Source organism: Squalius cephalus (genome assembly GCF_949319135.1).
Source record: "Squalius cephalus genome assembly, chromosome: 25".
Lineage (NCBI taxonomy): Eukaryota > Metazoa > Chordata > Actinopteri > Cypriniformes > Leuciscidae > Squalius > Squalius cephalus.
The window spans coordinates 11894747-11913355 of NC_137146.1; the positions used below are offsets into that span (position 1 = coordinate 11894747).

Sequence of the window (18609 nt, forward strand, 5' to 3'; positions counted from 1 at the left end):
ACTAAAGAGATTGGATGGTACGGTGGATCCCCACCTCACTCCAAACCAGTCTCACTACATAGTGCAGCTGTTCAGTACCACATATTGAGAATGTTTGTTGCTTTTTTTTTTGTTTTTCATGTGAAGTATCACAGACTTGCAGCGAAGACTATCACCAATGGAACAAATATCTGTTTTTCATCAGCTTTTCACTTAAAGTTTATGCGTTTAAAAAATTTTCTTTCTCCTTTTGTAAGCGGAGTATAATGTCGGCTGTATGTTACGGTGATAGTTGTTATTTTACGTATACAGTTATTGTTCCTGTGGTGTCTCTATGGAAATGCTGCACAGCAGAGCGCCCAGTGGGGTAAGAGGGCGGTTCAGCTCAGGTCCACACCCGCCCCCCTAAGTACATTCTCCCTATTGGGCACCGTAAAGGGGGGTGGGGAGGGGGCATGGTCTGACTCAGTAGCGGTGGGTCTGGTGTGAGTACTGTGGAGGCTGCTGGGAGGTAGAGGAGTATCCCATGCTGCTTTGGGGCAATGATGTGCTTGGTCCTGGGTTCTGGTAGGCAGCATGTGGATTGGAGCGCTGGAACACAGAAGAAAAGCGACAGTCTTTGTTTTCAAATGTATGAAGCAACAAGCACTCAAGACACGAATGCTTGCAAGCTAATGGTTCTTAGCGTTCAAAATGGAAACTCTCAGGATCTCGGACTGAGGGGCTATCGCAACTAAAGAGGAACAAAATGAGATGCTAGACAAAGGGAACTGAGTTCTTCATCACTTATATGTTGCTCTGGATAAAAGTATGTGCTAAATGAATAAATCTAAATGGAAATATGCCTAAATTACAGATATAAGCTGCACATTTTTTGCCTCTTATGCTCTCCAAGGCTGCATTTATTTGATCAAAAAACACTGATATTGTGAAATATAATTACAATTTTAAATATCTCTTTTCTATTTTAAAATGAAATTTACTCCTGTGATTTTCAGCATCATTACTCCAGTCTTCAGTGTCACATGATCCTTCAGAAATCATTCTAATATGCTGATTTGCTGGTGAAGAAGATTAACATTAGATGTCAATAAAACAATGTGTCACTTAAGTTATCCAGTGTTCATAGTTTGTTAGTTAGCTATAGCTTATTTACTGTTCATTATATATATTTTTTTAATAAATGTGTAATGAAGACAAGCGTTTATGAAAACTACCTTATGTGCAACTGAGTTTTATACAAACATTTAAGTTTTCATTTGAGTGTAAAAAAATAGTAGCTTTTTAACCTCTAATATCATTGTAATGTACCAAATGAGAGGGTCCCTGTATAGTCTACACAGCATTAGTTGGGAGAGATATGTGTGTGTACGTACACACACACTTATTAAACTGTCCTGTTTTAATAAAAAAGATAAAGGTTTGTGTTTTCACGCGTTACCTGGTAATCTGAGGTCATGATCAGGCCACTTGAGGTAGTAGTGGGCGGAACCACTCTCACCTTCTTCAGAGGCGGGCCTTGTGCGTGGCTGTTGTCAGGGTTACCTGTGTGTCCCGCCCCATTGGTGTGGTTGTTCCCCTGCTGTTGCTGCTGCTGGTTTTTCTGCATGTGGGTGACAAAGAGAAAGAGAAAGAGAGTCAGGGGACATGATCAAATTCAAAAGCATTTTTTTTAAATAGCTGTAATAAATATTAAAATGGACAAAGACACACACAAAGAGTCAAAAAAACGGAAAACACACATTTCTTACTTTATCTGCCTTGTCTTCCGGCTCCTCTTCCGTCAGGAATTCCCGTTTGGGATAAGGAATCTGGCATCCAGCAAAGACACTAAACAAAAAGATTTGAAGTTATGTAAGTAGAGCCCTGTGGTTGACCTAATTTCAGTGTACACATACATTCAAAATTGCACATGTCAGACAAGATGGCTGATTTTACGTTTCGCATCACTCACTCAGACGTGGGTAACGGCTCCTCCAGGAAGTACGGGTCTTGCATGGCCTGCTCAGATGTGATTCGGCGGATTGGGTCCATAGTAAGCAGCTTTTGCAGCTGAGGGAGTGCAGATGTTGAAAATTTAAACAAATTTTAATTAATAAGGGTATGTTTACATGACAACGATGAACTAAAAACGAAACGTTTTTCCACGTACAGACAACAATTGTCAATCCCCATTGACAAAACTCATAAAAAGTTATATTTTTTGTTGAAACCTATAGGTTTTATAGGTTCAAACCTATAAAATGAACATACAGTATGAGACCTGCAATTCTTTTCGCCCACTTACCAAGTGGAATGCTTTGCTGTCAGGTTTGACTTTATGTTTCTCCATATACTTTATAAGGCTGCAGTTAGTGTATCTACAGCAAGAGGGACAAACACCATAAAATCAAACACTAGTACATGAAACCCCTTATTAATAACATTTTGAAGATGAAATCAAACTAACGTATTCCTCCTGAAGTCTTTCATCAACGTGGAGTGTTCCGGCATCTTCTTAATGTCCTCCCAGTCTTTGTCTGAGGAGAAAATTAGATTACGCACAAAGATTACTGACTGAAGCATTGTTAACCATCAACTTTAACTGAACTGTAACTGCAAATATAAATATTTGAATAACAAAAATGATACTTCTATACTTCAATGGATTGTTTCTGCAAGAGAAAATGACCTTTGACTCATTAAAAAGACCTGTTATGAATCGTCTAGATTTGAATGAAAAGTGGACGTTGAATACCTGCAGGAAAGCCCATGACATTAAAAATCCGGTCCAGCTGATCGTGATGGTAGGGATTACTAGTCTTGATGTCCTCTTGTCGACAGTGGAAGATCGGCTCTGAGGTCAAAAGCTCAGCGAAGATACAGCCAATCGCCCATATATCTGTAAAGTAGAGAGAAAATCATCTAAAACACACTTTTTAAAATGAGCATTTGCAAGATGCTCATAAACTAGCGTCTCACCGATGGCTTTGGTGTAATGTCTGGCTCCCAGCAGCAGCTCTGGTGCTCTGTACCAGAACGTAACAACTACAGGGTCCAGATCTGCTAAAGGCTTCAGTGGTGAGTTGAAGAGCCGTGCAAAACCCATATCAGCTGCACGTAAGGGAAAGGAAGTTTAAAAATGCTTATGAACGTGCATCAACACATTCAGATAAACGCATCTCTCCTTTTTGTCAAAAGAGCTGATGTCATACCTATCTTCACACGTCCTCTTTCAGGACCTTCTCCCATTACCAATATGTTTGCAGGTTTCTGTGGTGAAAGAGTCAAAGGTCAGAGCTGAAACACTTCCTCTCTCATTTCAGTGTGGTAAGTGATGCTGTAACCAGGGTCTAAAATTAACTTGTTTGCAAATTTTTGGAATTTTGAAAACTTACCATGCATGAATAATTCTTTATGGCCATGCAACGGTATTTTGGAATATTTTTATTAGGGTCAAGATGTTTCCCTGCGATTTTGTGACAACCATACCAAGTTTGGGTTGTGATGTTAAAGAAGATGTGATTAGGTTTGGAACCAAGACCTGGTTCTTATTCAGAACATGATCCGTTTAAAAAAAAGAAAGAAAAATACTACAACTAAATGAAGTTTGGTTTAATTAACACTGTTTTTGCAAAAATTGCTTTACATTTATTTATAATTCATCATTCATTAATCTGGCAACAGTGTTATTTTAGTATTATTTATATATTGTTCTAAGCATTTATTTTTTATTTTGAACAAGCCTTTATTTTCATATTTTCAGTTTTCATTTTATCTTAAGTTTTAGTAAGTTTGTTATGTGCTTTTGTCATTTTTAATGTAAGTTTTTCCAAGGGAAACTTTGGTATTTCATTTGGGCTATTTCTCAGTAAAAAAAAAAATTAAAAAAATAAAATAAAAGTAATATTTCTATTTAGGTGAATATATTTTTAAGTTTAGTTTTAGTAATTTTAGTTCATCTTAAAATTATTTATTGCCAAAGCAACATTTCTAAATTTCAAGTTTTTTAAGCATTTCATTTAATATTTAGATTTTATTTTATTTCAGTCTTTATTTTCATTATCTTAAGTTTTAGTCATTTTGCTATGTGCTTTCGTCAATTTTAATATTTCCATTTAGTTTTAATTTATTTTTTAGGTTTTTTTTGAACACCTTAAACTTATTTATTGCCAAAGCAACATTTCTAAATTTCAAGTGTTTTAAGCTTTTCATTTAATATTTATATTGTATTTTAGTTTTATTTCAATTGCCAATAAAAAAAAAAAAAATTGTTTTACTTTAAGTTAATTTAGTTAAATTCCATCCTTACATTTGTTGTGACAAGGAAATATTTGTAAAAAAAAAAAAATCTTACATAAATGCTGCCACCTACTGGAAAATCTTTCATGGGATTTCTAATAATCAGCCTAGTGTGAGAACATTCAACTCACACACACAACTACTACTTTTAACCAAGATGACCACAAAAAGAATGATAAACATGGCAAATGAGCTACTTCTGTATGAACATTAACTATTCAAACGAACACACAGATAACCTCACCAGGTCTCTGTGCAGGACCCAATTGGCGTGCAAATAGTGGATGCCATCCAGGATCTGGTAGAGCAACGACTTTACCATCCCACGGGGCAGCTGAAGAGGCTTCTTATTGGCCTTGGAGGCTCTGTGGAACTTGATGATGTGCTACAAAGACACATAGACCATCAACAAGATATGTACTATATACAAACATTTCTCTGTGGGTGTGCATAATGCATATGAGTGCCTGACGGTGTGTTACCCAGAGGTCATGCTCAGCGTAGTCAAAGAGAAGCCACACTTTGCGGTCTGCATGTGACAGGAAAACCTTCTGCAGTGAGATCACATTGGGGTGCTTCAGTTCACGCAGCAGCTGCAGGGAGCAAACAAGAACGAACACACACAGTTTGGCGCACATGCTGAGACAGACATCTACAGAGAGTAACCCAAAGTACACAAAAACACTTCAGCCTGAAGTATGCTTGTTAAAACCATAGTTTGGTCAAAAATGAAAATTCTGTCATCGTTTATTCACCCTCATGTTGTTCCAAACCTGTATGACCAAGGAACGCAAAAGGAGAAACTTTGAATAAAGTGCTGGTCGATCTTTTCCAGGCAAGTGAATGGGGGCTTAAAGCATCATAAAAGTGGGCCATATGACTCATGTGCAATATTTCAAATCTTATGAAAACAATTTGTATAAAAGCTACAAATAATCTTCACCTTCAGTGGACAGTTAATCGTTGAACTCAAGAAATGGATCAGTTGCAAACAAATCATTCAGTTTTGTGAACTGGATCACCTGATTCATTGATTAGAGCAGACACAAAAGAATGATTCGATCATTAATCTGACAAAACTAGTTACAGTTACAGCACGTCAAGGTGAGATTCATTTTCAGCCTGTTTCTCACAAAGTTGTCACATGATTTTAGCATATGATAATTTGTATGGACCACTAATATGATATTATAATGGTGTCTTTTTTCATTATTTTAGAACTCATTCACTTTCATTATATTGAAACTGTCAGGTTTTAAAACAACATGAGAGTGAATCAATAATGACAGTTTTCATTTCTGAGTGAATCGTCCTTTACTGCATTATGAGAGAATACGAGTATGCATTCTAACATCTCTAAAGAGCACTTATATTGCACTTACAATTTCATAGAGCTATTCACAGTTTAACACTAAAATATTCACATGCTGCAAATGTATTTGCAGGAACTTATTTCACCTAGATGGCATGTGCCATAGCTACTTGAAAAAGATCCTCTTGACAGGAACACATTTAAAGCTTGATGTACTTACTGCTATCTCTCTGCAGGCGGACATAGAGATCCCTGTGCCTTCAATCTGCTTCAGAGCATAATCTTTATCATCCTTCCTGCAAATAGACATATCAGCAACCGCAATTACTCTTCAGTGTATTACATTTCCCTAAATCTTTACCTACAGATCATATTAAACCCCCATTTAGAGAGAAAAAATCCACTGGGAAAAACCAAGCAGAATTTAGCAAGATTTGAACTTTCAATATTAGCAGCACACTCTCGTAAAGTCTCCTGGTGGCTAATGTGAGACATAGAAGGTATAGCCTATAATAGCCTATAAAATTTCACAACGCCCTGTCCAGTTTCTGGAGAACAAATTAGCTGTAAACCAGACATAAACAACCAGCTTCTATGGCGAACAAAAACATTTTTATACACTTTGGACCTTCAAGTGAGACTCTGGCCGCCAGGCAGTCTGGACTTTAATAGCCCAGCTTTGGGTGTCTGACGCGTCTCACTTAAACACCGGCACTTCAGAACCAACTTAACTCATCAGCAGATCCATTCTTCCTCTGCCAAGATAGTTCGCAACTGGTGTGAGCAAAATATTGTTGTGCTTAGGACTAAATCAAATCTCTTGTGATAGCACTAAATGCAATAAAAATGTTATGAAAATTGGGAGGAATGCTATTTCATATGCCTCAATATCACCGGCGATGCCCTTCAGACATTGAGTGTTATTCTCAGTTAAGTTTCCCCAGCAAAAGGACCAGTAGAAGTAAATGTAGAACGGGCCTTTTAAGTCTTTTTTTTCATTCTCTGACGTTGCAGCTCTAATTTCTAATCAGTAAATGCAAAACTCTTTGAATCATGGATATTTCATTCCAAGAGTAAGTATTAAACCATAGAAATTTAGTTCCACATGAAATATTAGTTATAAATTTCTAGATTCGGTTGTAATAGTTTAAATGCTAATAATCAAAAAGTATATCTAATCAACTTAATTTATAAAATGTTACCAATTTAATAATTTAGGCTATTCATTTTTATGCTATATGTAATTTGGGTTTTTAGAGATTCTGTATTGTCTGTTTTAAGTTCATTGGATTGTGTTTTATGATTCAATACAAATTTTGTACCAAAACAGTGGTAATCAAATAAATGCATAACAATTTGATTCATATTTTAAAATGTAATCATATTAGATTTGAAAAATTCCTTTCATTTTTTGGGCAAACAAACCACTGCACATCAGAGGTTTACTGTTCAAATTCAAACATGGCCAAAACATTGTGTGATATTCTTTAAAACAAATGTTTTTATAAACTGTATTACTTTGAGAAGTATATTCTACTGTACAACAATAATATATGTCCCATATTGTCATAGTTTCTTCAAGACAAGTTAAACCAAATTCTTATTTTGGCCGGTTATAGTGTAGACTTTTGAGTATCTGATGATAGTTGTATCAAATGAAATGGTGAAATGCTGGTGAAGTGACTCTCAGAGCTAGCCTGGCTAACGTCAGACCTCTTCTCATTGAGACGTGGTCTGGGAACTACATGTTCATTTTCTCGTATTTGAGGCGTGGTTTACGAATGCCCAGAGCCGTTTATTGGGCACTACGAATGTCTATCAAATGCGCCTGTACGTAGCTCATAGCCAATCGTTTCAATTATACCAGATGATGTATGTAGAGCGACAGAAATTGGACGAGGAAGAAGACGAAATAAACTTGCGTTCTAAACTACGAACACTATCTAAGGCTGCATCGAAAGGTAACTTCGCATCTGATGCCATGTCGGACCCATAGATATAAACAAACTGCTTCGGTGTGTCGCATAGATGTCATCATCGTCTTGCTGCTCCCTCCCCGTTCTGTGATTGGTTCCCTTTTTGAGGGGAAAATCTGGTCCATGGTGTCCAGGCTGCCTAGCAGCGTGAATAAAATCGCGCTGCGCGCAACGCAGAATAGGGAAACCCAGGCTATCTCAGAGCAGCTCTGGAGATGAAGTTCATGCGTTCATGTCCTGAAAACACTACATGCGTCACATCATGTACTTCAGTATAGCAGACGAAATTCAGACAGATGCAGAAGAGTCTTTTTAGTGGTTTAATATCCACAGAGACTAATCCATATCTCGATTTGATATGATATCGATAACATCACTGATTTATTCATCTAAATTCTGTGACACTACACGTTATGCAGTAAAATTAAATTTTTATTACTGGCATTTTTCGCATCATGAATATTATAGGAATTAAATAAAGACTAGCATGGGTGTGGTGCAGTCTATTAGAAAGCATGATAAGTTACTTGACAAATTTATGGAATAAAAACTAATATAATAGATCTGATCTTAGAAAGGTTACACTTGTCATACTGTTATTTTCAGCTCTTTGATCATCGTGTTTGAACTTTGAAGAGAATCATTTGTCTTGCTTTGGATGAAGAGCACAGACAAATCCCTGTTTCTGTCCCAGGTGTGAGCAAGTTTGGCAGAATCTATTCCTATCAGCAAGTTAGCAAAAACATTGAGAGAAAAATAATTTCAACACCCTTTTCACCCCTCCGGTCTCCCTTTCTCTGCTTATATTCTATGCCTATCCTCTTCTGTAAATCCAATTAATCTATACATCACTACTCAAGTCTTATTTTACAGAATAAGAGGTCCTTTGTTATATACACCAGCCTTTTTGCCTTGGAAGGGCTTTGTTGACACAAAGCAATATGAAGAAAGGCTTGTCAAGGCTGTAACAACCTTTCATAATCCTCGACATCTGCTGTATTAAACTGTTAAAAGTCACTGACGCAACCAGTGCAAATGCAGAAATAATTCAATAGAGCACCAAAAGAGATGTAGAAACCCTGCAGACACCTATAAGTGCTAAGAAAAATGTTCAGTGAACCCTGATCTCCATAATAATAATAATAACAATATCTCAAAAGTGACGCCAATCACATCAGCAATGGATTCAGGTGTCGACATGAAATTGAAAGACATCTTTACACAGCTGAGGTGACAAATTACATCACAAGTATGAGGAAGGCTGGATACTCTGTATGCAATTACATACTTCCGCAAAGGAACGCTGGCAGAAAAAAAAGATGTTATGGAAGTTATGAATTATGAAATAGCTTTAAATATATCATTATGAATATAGAATCCTGATATCCTAAATTAAACATGAAACGATTCATTAGAATTCTCTGCCATGACAGAGGAAACAAGCTATGATGCTGCATTTTATTCTCATAGAACGTAAAGCAGAATCTGAGGCTCTTTTGACACTAGAGCCAGAGCTCCATGGTTTAGAGCTGATTTTATGCGACATTGTGTCTTTTGGATCAGCTGTGTAAACATGCCTTTGACATAATGTCGTTTTTATTGGAGGTAAATATAATTTTCCACGTCACGAAGAAAAAAGCAACACATGCTATTGCAAATCGACATCAAATGCACCTGTGCCCATCATAACTGGATAAGCTCGTCAATCACAACAACACTCCTGCCTGCAGACGTACATTCACAATCCCCTCGAAATAAGCCTCCGCTGAAACTGTGAGCTGTGAATATCAAACTCTCTTTGAAGACAAGAGAGCTGTCTCTCTAAAACACAGGGCCGAGTGCGGATAACACGGTCTGTTTTGGTTTCTGAGAGCAGAACGCGACGGGAGCGCAGGCCTCATATCGCTGCACAAGTCCATCCTGCAAACTCACCCATCTTTCCTCTTTGCTTTGTACACATGACCATATGTCCCCCGTCCAACTTTACATCCCTCGTACTCAAAGAGATCCTCGACTCGTTCTCTCTCCCCGGTGAGCTTCACTTTGAAGTCATAGTCCATTTTCACCGTTATTCCGGGGATCCGGGCTGTGGCTTCCCTTTAAAGCGCCGCTGGGGAGGCAACTTACTTCAAGCCCCGTTTAGACAATTAGTTGCCTTCCCTCGCGTCGCTTTCAGCTCAACTAAAGAGTCCACATCTACCTCGCGCGATTACTTGTTGGAGCTGAAACGACGTAAGAACCACGTGTGCTTTTGATCTGAGGAAAAGTGCAGAGTGTTATTGGACTAGCAGTCGCTTTCTTTGATATTTCTGTGCAACTGCGCCGCTCAGCCGGTATCTCACCCGGGAGAGTTGAGCGTCCACGAACGGCAATGTCGCAAAACGTCGTGAATGTCGCTACCAACCACACAGACGGCGAGGGCTTTGTGGCGCACCACGTGGATTTTAACTCTTTGCTAAAGAGCGCCTTTGTTTTTCTGTTTTTCATGCGTATGTACACTTTAGAATTAAGATAAAATACATAGATGAATGTTAATTAACAATATATTTTTAACAACACTTATACAAAGTATATCTGGTTAAATTATACAAACAATAAAAATGAGATAGAGCATTATAATAGAGTATAATAAAACAAAATAACACAAATATTATTTTAACTATCAATATTATATTTATTAATAATAATATTGAATGACATTTTGCATTTACATTCATACAAAACACTACACGATTAAGTTATTTTGTATGGTATATTTGCTGTTGTTAGATATATGTCAAAAAATGTAAACCATTCTCCCACTGTTATTGTGATTTTTTATCAAATATATATGTTTATATTGTTCACGTAATATGTGTGTATTTATATGTGTGTGTATATATATATATATACACACACACTGTATGTGTGTATATACAGTATACACACATATAATATATATAAATATAATTATATATACACACATATATATGTATTATATACACACATATATATGTGTGTATTATATATGTATAATGACAATTTTACAGGGGGTTAATCTATATACTGTATATTGCATTGATTATAATATTATATTTTTAGAGAATTTTTTGGGACATTCCTTTTTTTCAGCTACTTTAAGGATTGAAGAAAAAATTTCAACAACAAAAAATGTGCTAAACAAATGTTATTAATATAGTTATTATTATAGTGTTATGGCTGTATTACTGTGGGAACTGGCTTTGCGCACATGGTAGTTGTCCGGGCAGTTGTTTGTGTAGCTCCGTTGGTCCCATCTTGGCTACATTGTAATCAGAGCGGAGAGGAAAGAGAACTCGTCCATATTACAGCTGCTGTTTCAGGTACTTACACATCTATTACTAGCTTCGTTTTTTTATTTTGTTCTCATTCTGGACAGTGTTAGTATATGACATATTTTGTTACATTCTTGCGTCATTGACATTTTTCCTTATGTTGTCAAAATAATGATCTAAACCTTTCATTGGCCCACAGTTAGCCTGTCAGCAATCTGTCGACACCATCAAAGGTGTTGCGCATTTAAAATGACAGCTCGCTCTGCCGCATGACTTGCGTTTGCCCGATGACAGACGATGGTGACAGTTTAATGACAAATTTCAGATATGAATTTCAACCTGTGTAGAGTGCTAGCCTAGGCTTTTTATTGTCTCTGGGATAGGTTGCTAGCTGACATGGAGCCCGACTTTTTCTTTGTCATGTCCCTCCTCTAAGCGATGCTGAGTGGGCAGTCTGGCTGTCAGTCATCGCTTCTCGGACGCTGATTGGTTGTGAGGCTGACAGCGTCAGTTTTGGTGCTTGGCTTGTTCTGCGGTGTTGTCTGTGGCCTACTGTATTATTACAGAGCAGCAAGATTGTTTGAAATGACTGGGGTGTTATTTATATGAATTGATTTGACACTATTGTCAACGTCACGTCGCCCTCGGTGTGTTTTCAACATGTGTCAAAGCTGTTTTGCTTCCACATGAAGGATTTACGGATTGCCTTTCTGAGGCGTTCATTTTGTCGTGCTGTCTCTTAATGGTGGCTGTTTTAGACAGAGAAGTTTATGTCTCAGGTTCTCTTTACATAAATCTAGCGATATTTTGAAAGTACATTTTCTTGCTTTTTCAGTATCATGGATTTGTATATGGAGCATATTGTATTGACCATGATATCATTAGGGTAAACTGATAATTAGCAGGGTCTATAATGATGCATTTATATTGCTGTCTTTGTGTTTTTATTGAAGAAGAGTAGTTGACATGAGACACTTTTAAGTGATTATGTCTATCTATATTCATAATACTATTCTCTATTGAAATCAGCATTTTGCTCATTTGCTTATTTGTTTGGAATTATTATGCATGGATCTTTAATGGATGTATATTGAGACACTAGGCCTACATGGCATTGTACTCTTAAAAATTAAATTAATCAAATGTGATTAAAATGGAAACGCTTAAAATAAATGGTGATCAGTTAAAGGACCAAAGATTTTACACGTTCCCTTATAAACATAGATGTTAATGTTAATAATAAAGTCCATGAACAGGTTATGCATAATCTACTTTATATTAGGTTGACATTTATAAGAAAATTGCAAATGTAAACTACACCGTGGAACTAAACAGATAAAGCCATAACCAGGTAGCTTAAGAGTAATTGTGATTCCTTTTTTTGTCTTTGCCATATCTGTGAGCAGCGGTTTCTGTGGTGATGGACCCTCCCGGCGGCCGAGACGAACGTCATCGTCAAGCGGAGCGGCTTCGGCGGGAGGAGGCATACTATCACTTCATTAATGAACTGAGTGAGGAGGAGTACAGACTAATGAGAGACAGCAATCTTCTGGGAACACCTGGTAAGAACACACCAAATCCAGCCGTATGAAAGATGCACACCTTGTTTATGGCACATAGTCCAATAAACATGTCTTATATTCAGTAAATTGTCTTTGTTGCATTGTTATATTAATTTTTATGAATGTTTCTTATCAAAGTTTCTTACCCTTACACTGAAAAATAAAATTCAAAGCATGAGGAAATTCCTAAACTTGGCCGTTTACTCAAATGAACAATAGATATGGAACTTACATAAGGTGTGTCTTTGATTACAGGTGAAGTCACAGCAGAAGAGCTGAGGCAGCGTCTGGATGGTGCGAAGGAGCGAGTGTCATCTCAGCCACGCCCTGAACCCCGCCCACAGAGCAGTGAGGCCGAGGGCAGTAGCGGTGAGGACGCGGAGGAATGCTTTCGAATTCTGTTACTAAGCTGCACTAATCATTTTAATTTGAATAATCAGCTTGTTTTGTATAAAAGAAATGCCTCACAGGCAGTCACAATGCAATTACAAAACCATTCAAGATGCATCTGCATTTTTAGCTATGGTGTAGGTGCACAAATCTTTGGGTTGTGAAGATATATAGCATTATGCAGCCATACTAAAACATCTGATCTAACCCACCAATAGAAATAGAATGAAGCTGGCAGAAATGTAATGTCAGACAGAGTTAACATAAACTGTCGTTGTCAGTCCACGATTGTGATTCTTGTGTAAATATACATTACCGTTAAAAGTTTGTGGTCGGTAAGTTTTTTTTCTTCTTTTTTTTTTTTTGCTCACCAAGGCTGCATTTGATTTGATCAAAAATACAGTTTAAACAGTTATATTGTAAAGTATTATTACAATTTACAAGAACTGTTTTCTATTTTACAATGTATTTTATTCCTGATGGCAATGCTGAATCTGCCATTACTTCATTCTTCAGTGTCACATGATCATTCAGAAATCATTCTAACATGCTGATTTGATGCTCAAGAAAGTTTTACTGCTTAATATTTTAATAGAAGCTGATTTTTTTTTATGAATGGAAAGTTCAAAAGAACAATATTTTTTTCAAGTAAAAAATATCTGTAACATTATAAATGTCTTTACTGCCACTTTTAAACAATAACTAATATAGTTTTTTTGTTGTCCTTGGCTGTAAAAATTTTGCAACACTTATTTTATAACACATTATTTGTAATGTTTTGTCCTCTGAATACTTTTTAATAATCAGAATTAAAATGTAGATTTTTTTTTAATTGATTCAGAATTGTGATACATCTGTGAATCTTAGGTTTTGCAAGTAAAAACAAACCGAATGAATGTGAAATGTTTTATTAATTATCCTTGTATTCATCAATATTTATATGACTTTTATAATATAATCTTTCTTTTCCAGGTCCAGTCGAGCCAGGTGCTGAGACGTCTAATGGAGACTCTCTGCTAGAGTGGTTGAACACATTTCGGCGGACAGGAAATGCCACACGTAGCGGACAGAGTGGAAACCAAACTTGGCGCGCCGTCAGTCGCACAAACCCCAACAGCGGCGAGTTCCGCTTCAGTCTTGAGATCAACATCAACCACGAGCAACCCGAGCCTGGAGAACACAGTGACACCCCTGACCCGACTGAACTCCCAATGCCACCGCCTCCTCCCCCTCCTCCTCCTCCTCCCCCTCCCCCCCCAGTGTCATCTGCCTCTGCACCCACGACCCCTTACAACCCCTCAAGGTCTGCACCTTACTCACTTCAACACCCCACGCCGTACTCTACGGCCAGGCCCACCCTGGGAAGGAGGGCCGCGGTGCGCCGCACTCGCAGTAGCACGACTCCGCCTGTAACGCCGCCTCTGACCTCACAGGCTCCTCCCACAGTTTTGAGGAGGAACTTGCCTTCTTTGCCAAGCTCTCCTCCTCCACAGGCCCCACTCGCTTTTCAGTCACAAGAGCAGGATGGTAGTGCCGTAAGGGGGCAAATACAGGTCACAACCTCCTCGGTTAACACAGAGGAGGGGCAGAATGGAAATGAAGGCCCGGACTGCCCCACCGCTCTGCCTCAGACCGGCCCCCAGGTGGCGCCAGCTGCCCGTGAAACACGAAACAGCAGGACTCGTTCACGTGGCCGCATGCGCCGGGCGGCGGGAGCAGGTGGGGCTTTGTCTCGCTCTTCGAGACGTAGCCGGTCCCCCCTGGACAGAAACCCAGCCTCCAGCGTTAGCCCTACCCATAGCAGCACCGCTGCCCCAGTGGAGTCCACTGGAAGTACGGCTGTTGCTATGGAGATGGGCGAGGCCGCCACAGAGCCGGCTGCTCCTACGGATCCTCCGGAGGCAGGTGAGGAAGAGGGGGAGACTCCTGTGTCAGGCGCTGGAGGTGTGCGTCGCCACCCCACAATCATGCTGGACCTCCAGGTTCGGCGCATCAGGCCAGGTGAGAACCGGGACAGAGACAGCATCGCCAGCCGCACTCGCTCTCGTGCTCGGGCCGCTGAGAACACGGTCACCTTCGAGAGCGACAGCGGTGGCTTCCGCCGTACCATCTCGCGCTCAGAGCGTGCAGGAATCCGCACTTATGTTAGCACTATACGCATCCCGCTGCGCCGCATTTCCGAAACGGGCCTCGGTGAGCCCAGCTCCATGGCGCTGCGGTCTATCCTGCGTCAGATCATGACCGGCTTCGGTGAGCTTAGCTCCCTCATGGAGACGGAAGCGGACTCAGAAACTGCGGCACCCAACCAGGACTCCGCTCCTGCTGCCGGAGCCCAGGCTTACCGCGTCGGTAGCGCAGAGGGCGGTGCGGCCCACGGCGGAGTGGAATCGGCACAAGAAGGTTTAGTGGAGGGCGAGGAGGAAGGACAAGTGCGGGTGAGCAGGACTGGGCCGGAGGGACGACCTAGCAGCAGGGACACTAACAACCTGGTCGAAAACGGCACATTGCCCATCCTAAGGCTGGCGCACTTTTTCCTTCTCAATGAAGACGAAGACGAGGAGCACCCACGGGGTCTCACCAAAGAACAGATCGACAATTTGGTCACACGCACTTACGGTCAGGTCAACATGGAGGGCGAACAGGGTCGCGCTTGCAGCGTCTGCATCAACGAGTACGCTCAGGGCAACAAGCTGCGCCGCCTGCCCTGTGCCCACGAGTTCCACATCCACTGCATCGATCGCTGGCTATCCGAAAACAACACCTGTCCCATCTGCAGGCAGCCTATTCTGTCCAGCCATCAGGAATGATGTTAGGCTGTAGCTATCAATCAATGGACTGAACGAGTGACACTTCTTCCACCTTCGGTGGAACCTGTACATAGTGCTTCAATGTTTTCATTCTCTGAGATCCATTTTATTCAAGCTAAAGGTAGAACCAAAAGCAGAAAAAGACTATAATGCAGAGATTTAACAAAGCTTTATTTTTTTAGACTCCTTTTGTTTTCATTTCTTCCTCTTCTTCCATTCTCCATTTGCTTTGTGGACATATTAACAGATGGCGTGACTAACTCAAACGGAGTTAGGAATATTAGCTTCAACTACAAGTGCATTCACGTTTACCAATGTTCAGCAAATTTTCATGGGCGAAATCCAATTTCGTGAGGGTGAAACTAAAAGATTGCTAATCGAATGTCTCAACCGATTCAACTTGGTCACACATTTACTACGTTGACCAACAGAAAGCTGCTTGGTTTGAAAGTGACTTCTGTGTGAGTGGTGCTCCATACATCTCTACACTATTTACAATGGACATTTTTTTGCCCATGAAATTTCGCTACATGTGACTGCACTATAATTCTGTCTCACAAATTTTAAGTTTGGCGGCTTCAAAAAATGGATAAACCTCTTAAAACTCTTTAAGGACATGTAAATATATGAATGTCTGTGTTTCGGTTTTAACAGTAAGACATATTGTAGAAAGAACCATATGCTGTTTCATTTGCATTTTCAAAAGGAACCTTTACTTTTAGGCGCTTGCTGAGAAATCCACCGGTTTTGAAGCTCTATGAGTCCTTCATGTGAATGCTCCCTAATGTTGGGCAGTGTACTTTTAAATGCGTTTTCAATCAAAGCAGGTTTTTAGTGTGAATTTTTTTTTTTTTTTTTTTTTTTGATGGGGTCGAGAAAAATAGTTATGGCATATGAATGATGCATCTGGTCATAGATGAATTTGTCACTGAAATTCCAATAGCTGCATCTGCATCTTTATATTACGGGAAATGGCAATGATCATCTCCATAAACACTACAGAACACAATTTTTTAAGCGTGGTCATTATTTTTCCAATGGACTGAATATGTTTTGAGTGTCATTACATGTCTAATGAGAACAAGCCATTTGCATTTGAACAACAGTTTTGGAGAGCCGATCAGATTATATGATTTTGTATGAGCTAGTAAGTGCATGCTTGATTTGTACCTGAGTATAAACCCTGTCAACGCCCTGCACATAGTTCACAATATTTAAAATGAAAAGCTGAAATTGATTATCACTTGAAAGCACTTGTCAGCCGCCGCACTATAAGGCAGTACATTCGAGCCTGTCATAGGCCAGACTTCTTCCAGGGTGATTCAACGGTACAAGGAGGCAATGAAAGATATTGAATGATGGTTCAATATAGTATAACATACCTGTGTTTTTGTTGTTTTCCTACTTTTACCCTCACGTTTAGCTATTTCTAAAGTTCTTATCATCACATGCTCCGTACCGCAGACACGTTGTGCCCTGTTTACCTTCCCTCAGTATTTAAGCATACAATGGTTTCACTTATGGCCTTGTCTGACAGCCCTGTTTGCTCTGAGTCACCATTTTGTACCCTTCATGCAGTGTTGCTCGTTCCCCATGTGAGGCAGAGCGTGAAGTAGGACTTCTGAATGAAAGATCATGAATGTAGTGGTATCTTGCGTCTTTCCAAGGTACACTTTTCCTCAATGTACAATAGATGTCTGCTTATGTTTCAGGATCTCGATTAAAACAATGACAGAAGCTGTTATTCGACACCTGTCCTCGATGTTATTGTTTTCTTGTATACTAAAATATCCCTTTATTTTGTCTGTATGTTGTGAGGATGTGTGTTACATAAGAAGAGTGAATTGTAAGTATGTGTGTAGCAAATGTGTGTGTATATTGCTGAATGGAACAGAATGGTTTTTGAGCTGATGTGTGGCTGCTAGTGGGGGATCTTTGGCCATGAAGTTTAGATATTTAATGATGAAAAATGGACATCATTGCGCTATGACTATGTATTATGTTATAATGTGATGCTGAAACAGAAGAATATGTATTCTGTTACTATGTAATAAAATAAAACACATTGATTTTTTTCTTCTCTGCTCCCTAACAATGGAATGATAGACATGCTTTGTTTTATACAGTATAGTTCCACTCAAGTTTGGGGTCACATAATATTTTTATTCCGCAAAGATGCGTTCAATTGATCAAAAGTGACAGCAAAGACTTTCATAATGTTAAAAAAGATTTCTATTTCAAATTAATGCTGTTATTTTGAACTTTCTACTCATCAATATATATATTATATATATATATATAAATCCTTAAATATGTCACTGTTTCCACAAAAATATTAATCAGCACCTGGGGCCGTATTCACAAAGAATTTTAAGGCTAAAAGTAGCTCCTAACTGGCGAATTTAGGAGCAACTCCTAAAAATAATGGGCGTGTCACTCCTAACTTTAGGACTTTTAATTTTTTTCACTAAAAGTAATTCACGAAGCATTTTAGCCCTAAAAGTAGCACCTAAGCCTGGGACAGCTAAAAAGAAGTCGAGAGGACTCCTAACTCACTAAGACCTATTCACAAACCGCTTTTTGTGGCATTTGATTTCACGTTGTGATGTTTTGAAATGCGTATGTGGTGGCTACAGGAGCTTCCAATCGCGAGGGAACAATTTTGCATTGTAGGCATAACTAGGGATGCAATAACGCCACCAACAACAACCAAAACTAGGCTACTCATTGCATGTAAACTAATTGTAACGTATCATTGTGAATCAAATTAAAATGTTCTTCTCTTTGCAAACGTAGGCAGAGGCATAGTGACAGATTAATTCAATAATGTTGCAAAGATATTGCATCAATCCATATGTTTCATTAGGCTACTAGGCTATTTGTTTTGCCTTACTCTTTATTCATTTAGGCTATTTATTCAGTTATTCATCATCTTCCGTCCTTCGCACTACGTGTATAGCGCACGCATTCTCAGACCTGTCACCTGTCACTCATCATCGTAGGGGAGGT

At 39.1% G+C, this 18609-nt stretch overlaps 2 protein-coding genes across 4 annotated transcripts; one reads left to right on the top strand and one right to left on the bottom strand.

Annotated features, from left to right (window-relative positions):
- Window positions 1-93: 93 nt before the first annotated feature.
- On the bottom strand, window positions 94-9921 carry cdk8 (cyclin dependent kinase 8). Of its 2 annotated transcripts, none has more exons than XM_079863649.1 (13): window positions 9481-9921; window positions 5793-5868; window positions 4743-4853; window positions 4505-4645; window positions 3174-3231; window positions 2941-3072; window positions 2717-2860; window positions 2429-2498; window positions 2267-2339; window positions 1934-2031; window positions 1731-1809; window positions 1421-1582; window positions 94-570 (listed from the first exon to the last, which is right to left on the bottom strand). In XM_079863649.1, exons 1-13 carry the CDS (start codon window positions 9606-9608, stop codon window positions 445-447), a joined length of 1398 nt encoding a protein of 465 aa, XP_079719775.1. In that variant the 5' UTR covers window positions 9609-9921; the 3' UTR covers window positions 94-444. The 2 variants fall into 2 exon arrangements, with proteins under 2 accessions (XP_079719775.1, XP_079719774.1); XM_079863648.1 differs by having other exon boundaries at window positions 1722-1809.
- An 868-nt stretch (window positions 9922-10789) lies between these two features.
- Window positions 10790-16743, top strand: rnf6 (ring finger protein (C3H2C3 type) 6). 2 transcript variants are annotated; one of them, XM_079863964.1, is made up of 4 exons: window positions 10790-10889; window positions 12248-12403; window positions 12659-12772; window positions 13766-16743. In XM_079863964.1, the coding sequence occupies exons 2-4, from the start codon at window positions 12262-12264 to the stop codon at window positions 15598-15600; spliced, it is 2091 nt and encodes a 696-aa protein (XP_079720090.1). In that variant the 5' UTR covers window positions 10790-10889; window positions 12248-12261; the 3' UTR covers window positions 15601-16743. The 2 variants fall into 2 exon arrangements, with proteins under 2 accessions (XP_079720090.1, XP_079720091.1); XM_079863965.1 differs by lacking the exon at window positions 10790-10889 and adding an exon at window positions 11396-11488.
- Window positions 16744-18609: the final 1866 nt, after the last annotated feature.

What these genes read in the sequence shown, in the direction of transcription:
- rnf6 (XM_079863964.1), top strand. Translation starts at nt 12,262, where the DNA reads ATGGACCCTCCCGGCGGCCGAGACGAACGTCATCGTCAAGCGGAGCGG. An exon ending in CAATCTTCTGGGAACACCTG is followed by an intron (nt 12,404 to 12,658) that starts GTAAGAACACAC and finishes CTTTGATTACAG; the next exon opens with GTGAAGTCACAGCAGAAGAG. An exon ending in TGAGGCCGAGGGCAGTAGCG is followed by an intron (nt 12,773 to 13,765) that starts GTGAGGACGCGG and finishes TTTCTTTTCCAG; the next exon opens with GTCCAGTCGAGCCAGGTGCT.
- cdk8 (XM_079863648.1), bottom strand. Translation starts at nt 9,608, where the DNA reads ATGGACTATGACTTCAAAGTGAAGCTCACCGGGGAGAGAGAACGAGTC. An exon ending in AAAGCAAAGAGGAAAGATGG is followed by an intron (nt 5,869 to 9,480) that starts GTGAGTTTGCAG and finishes GTCTATTTGCAG; the next exon opens with GAAGGATGATAAAGATTATG. An exon ending in GGGTCCTGCACAGAGACCTG is followed by an intron (nt 3,232 to 4,504) that starts GTGAGGTTATCT and finishes CTTTCACCACAG; the next exon opens with AAACCTGCAAACATATTGGT.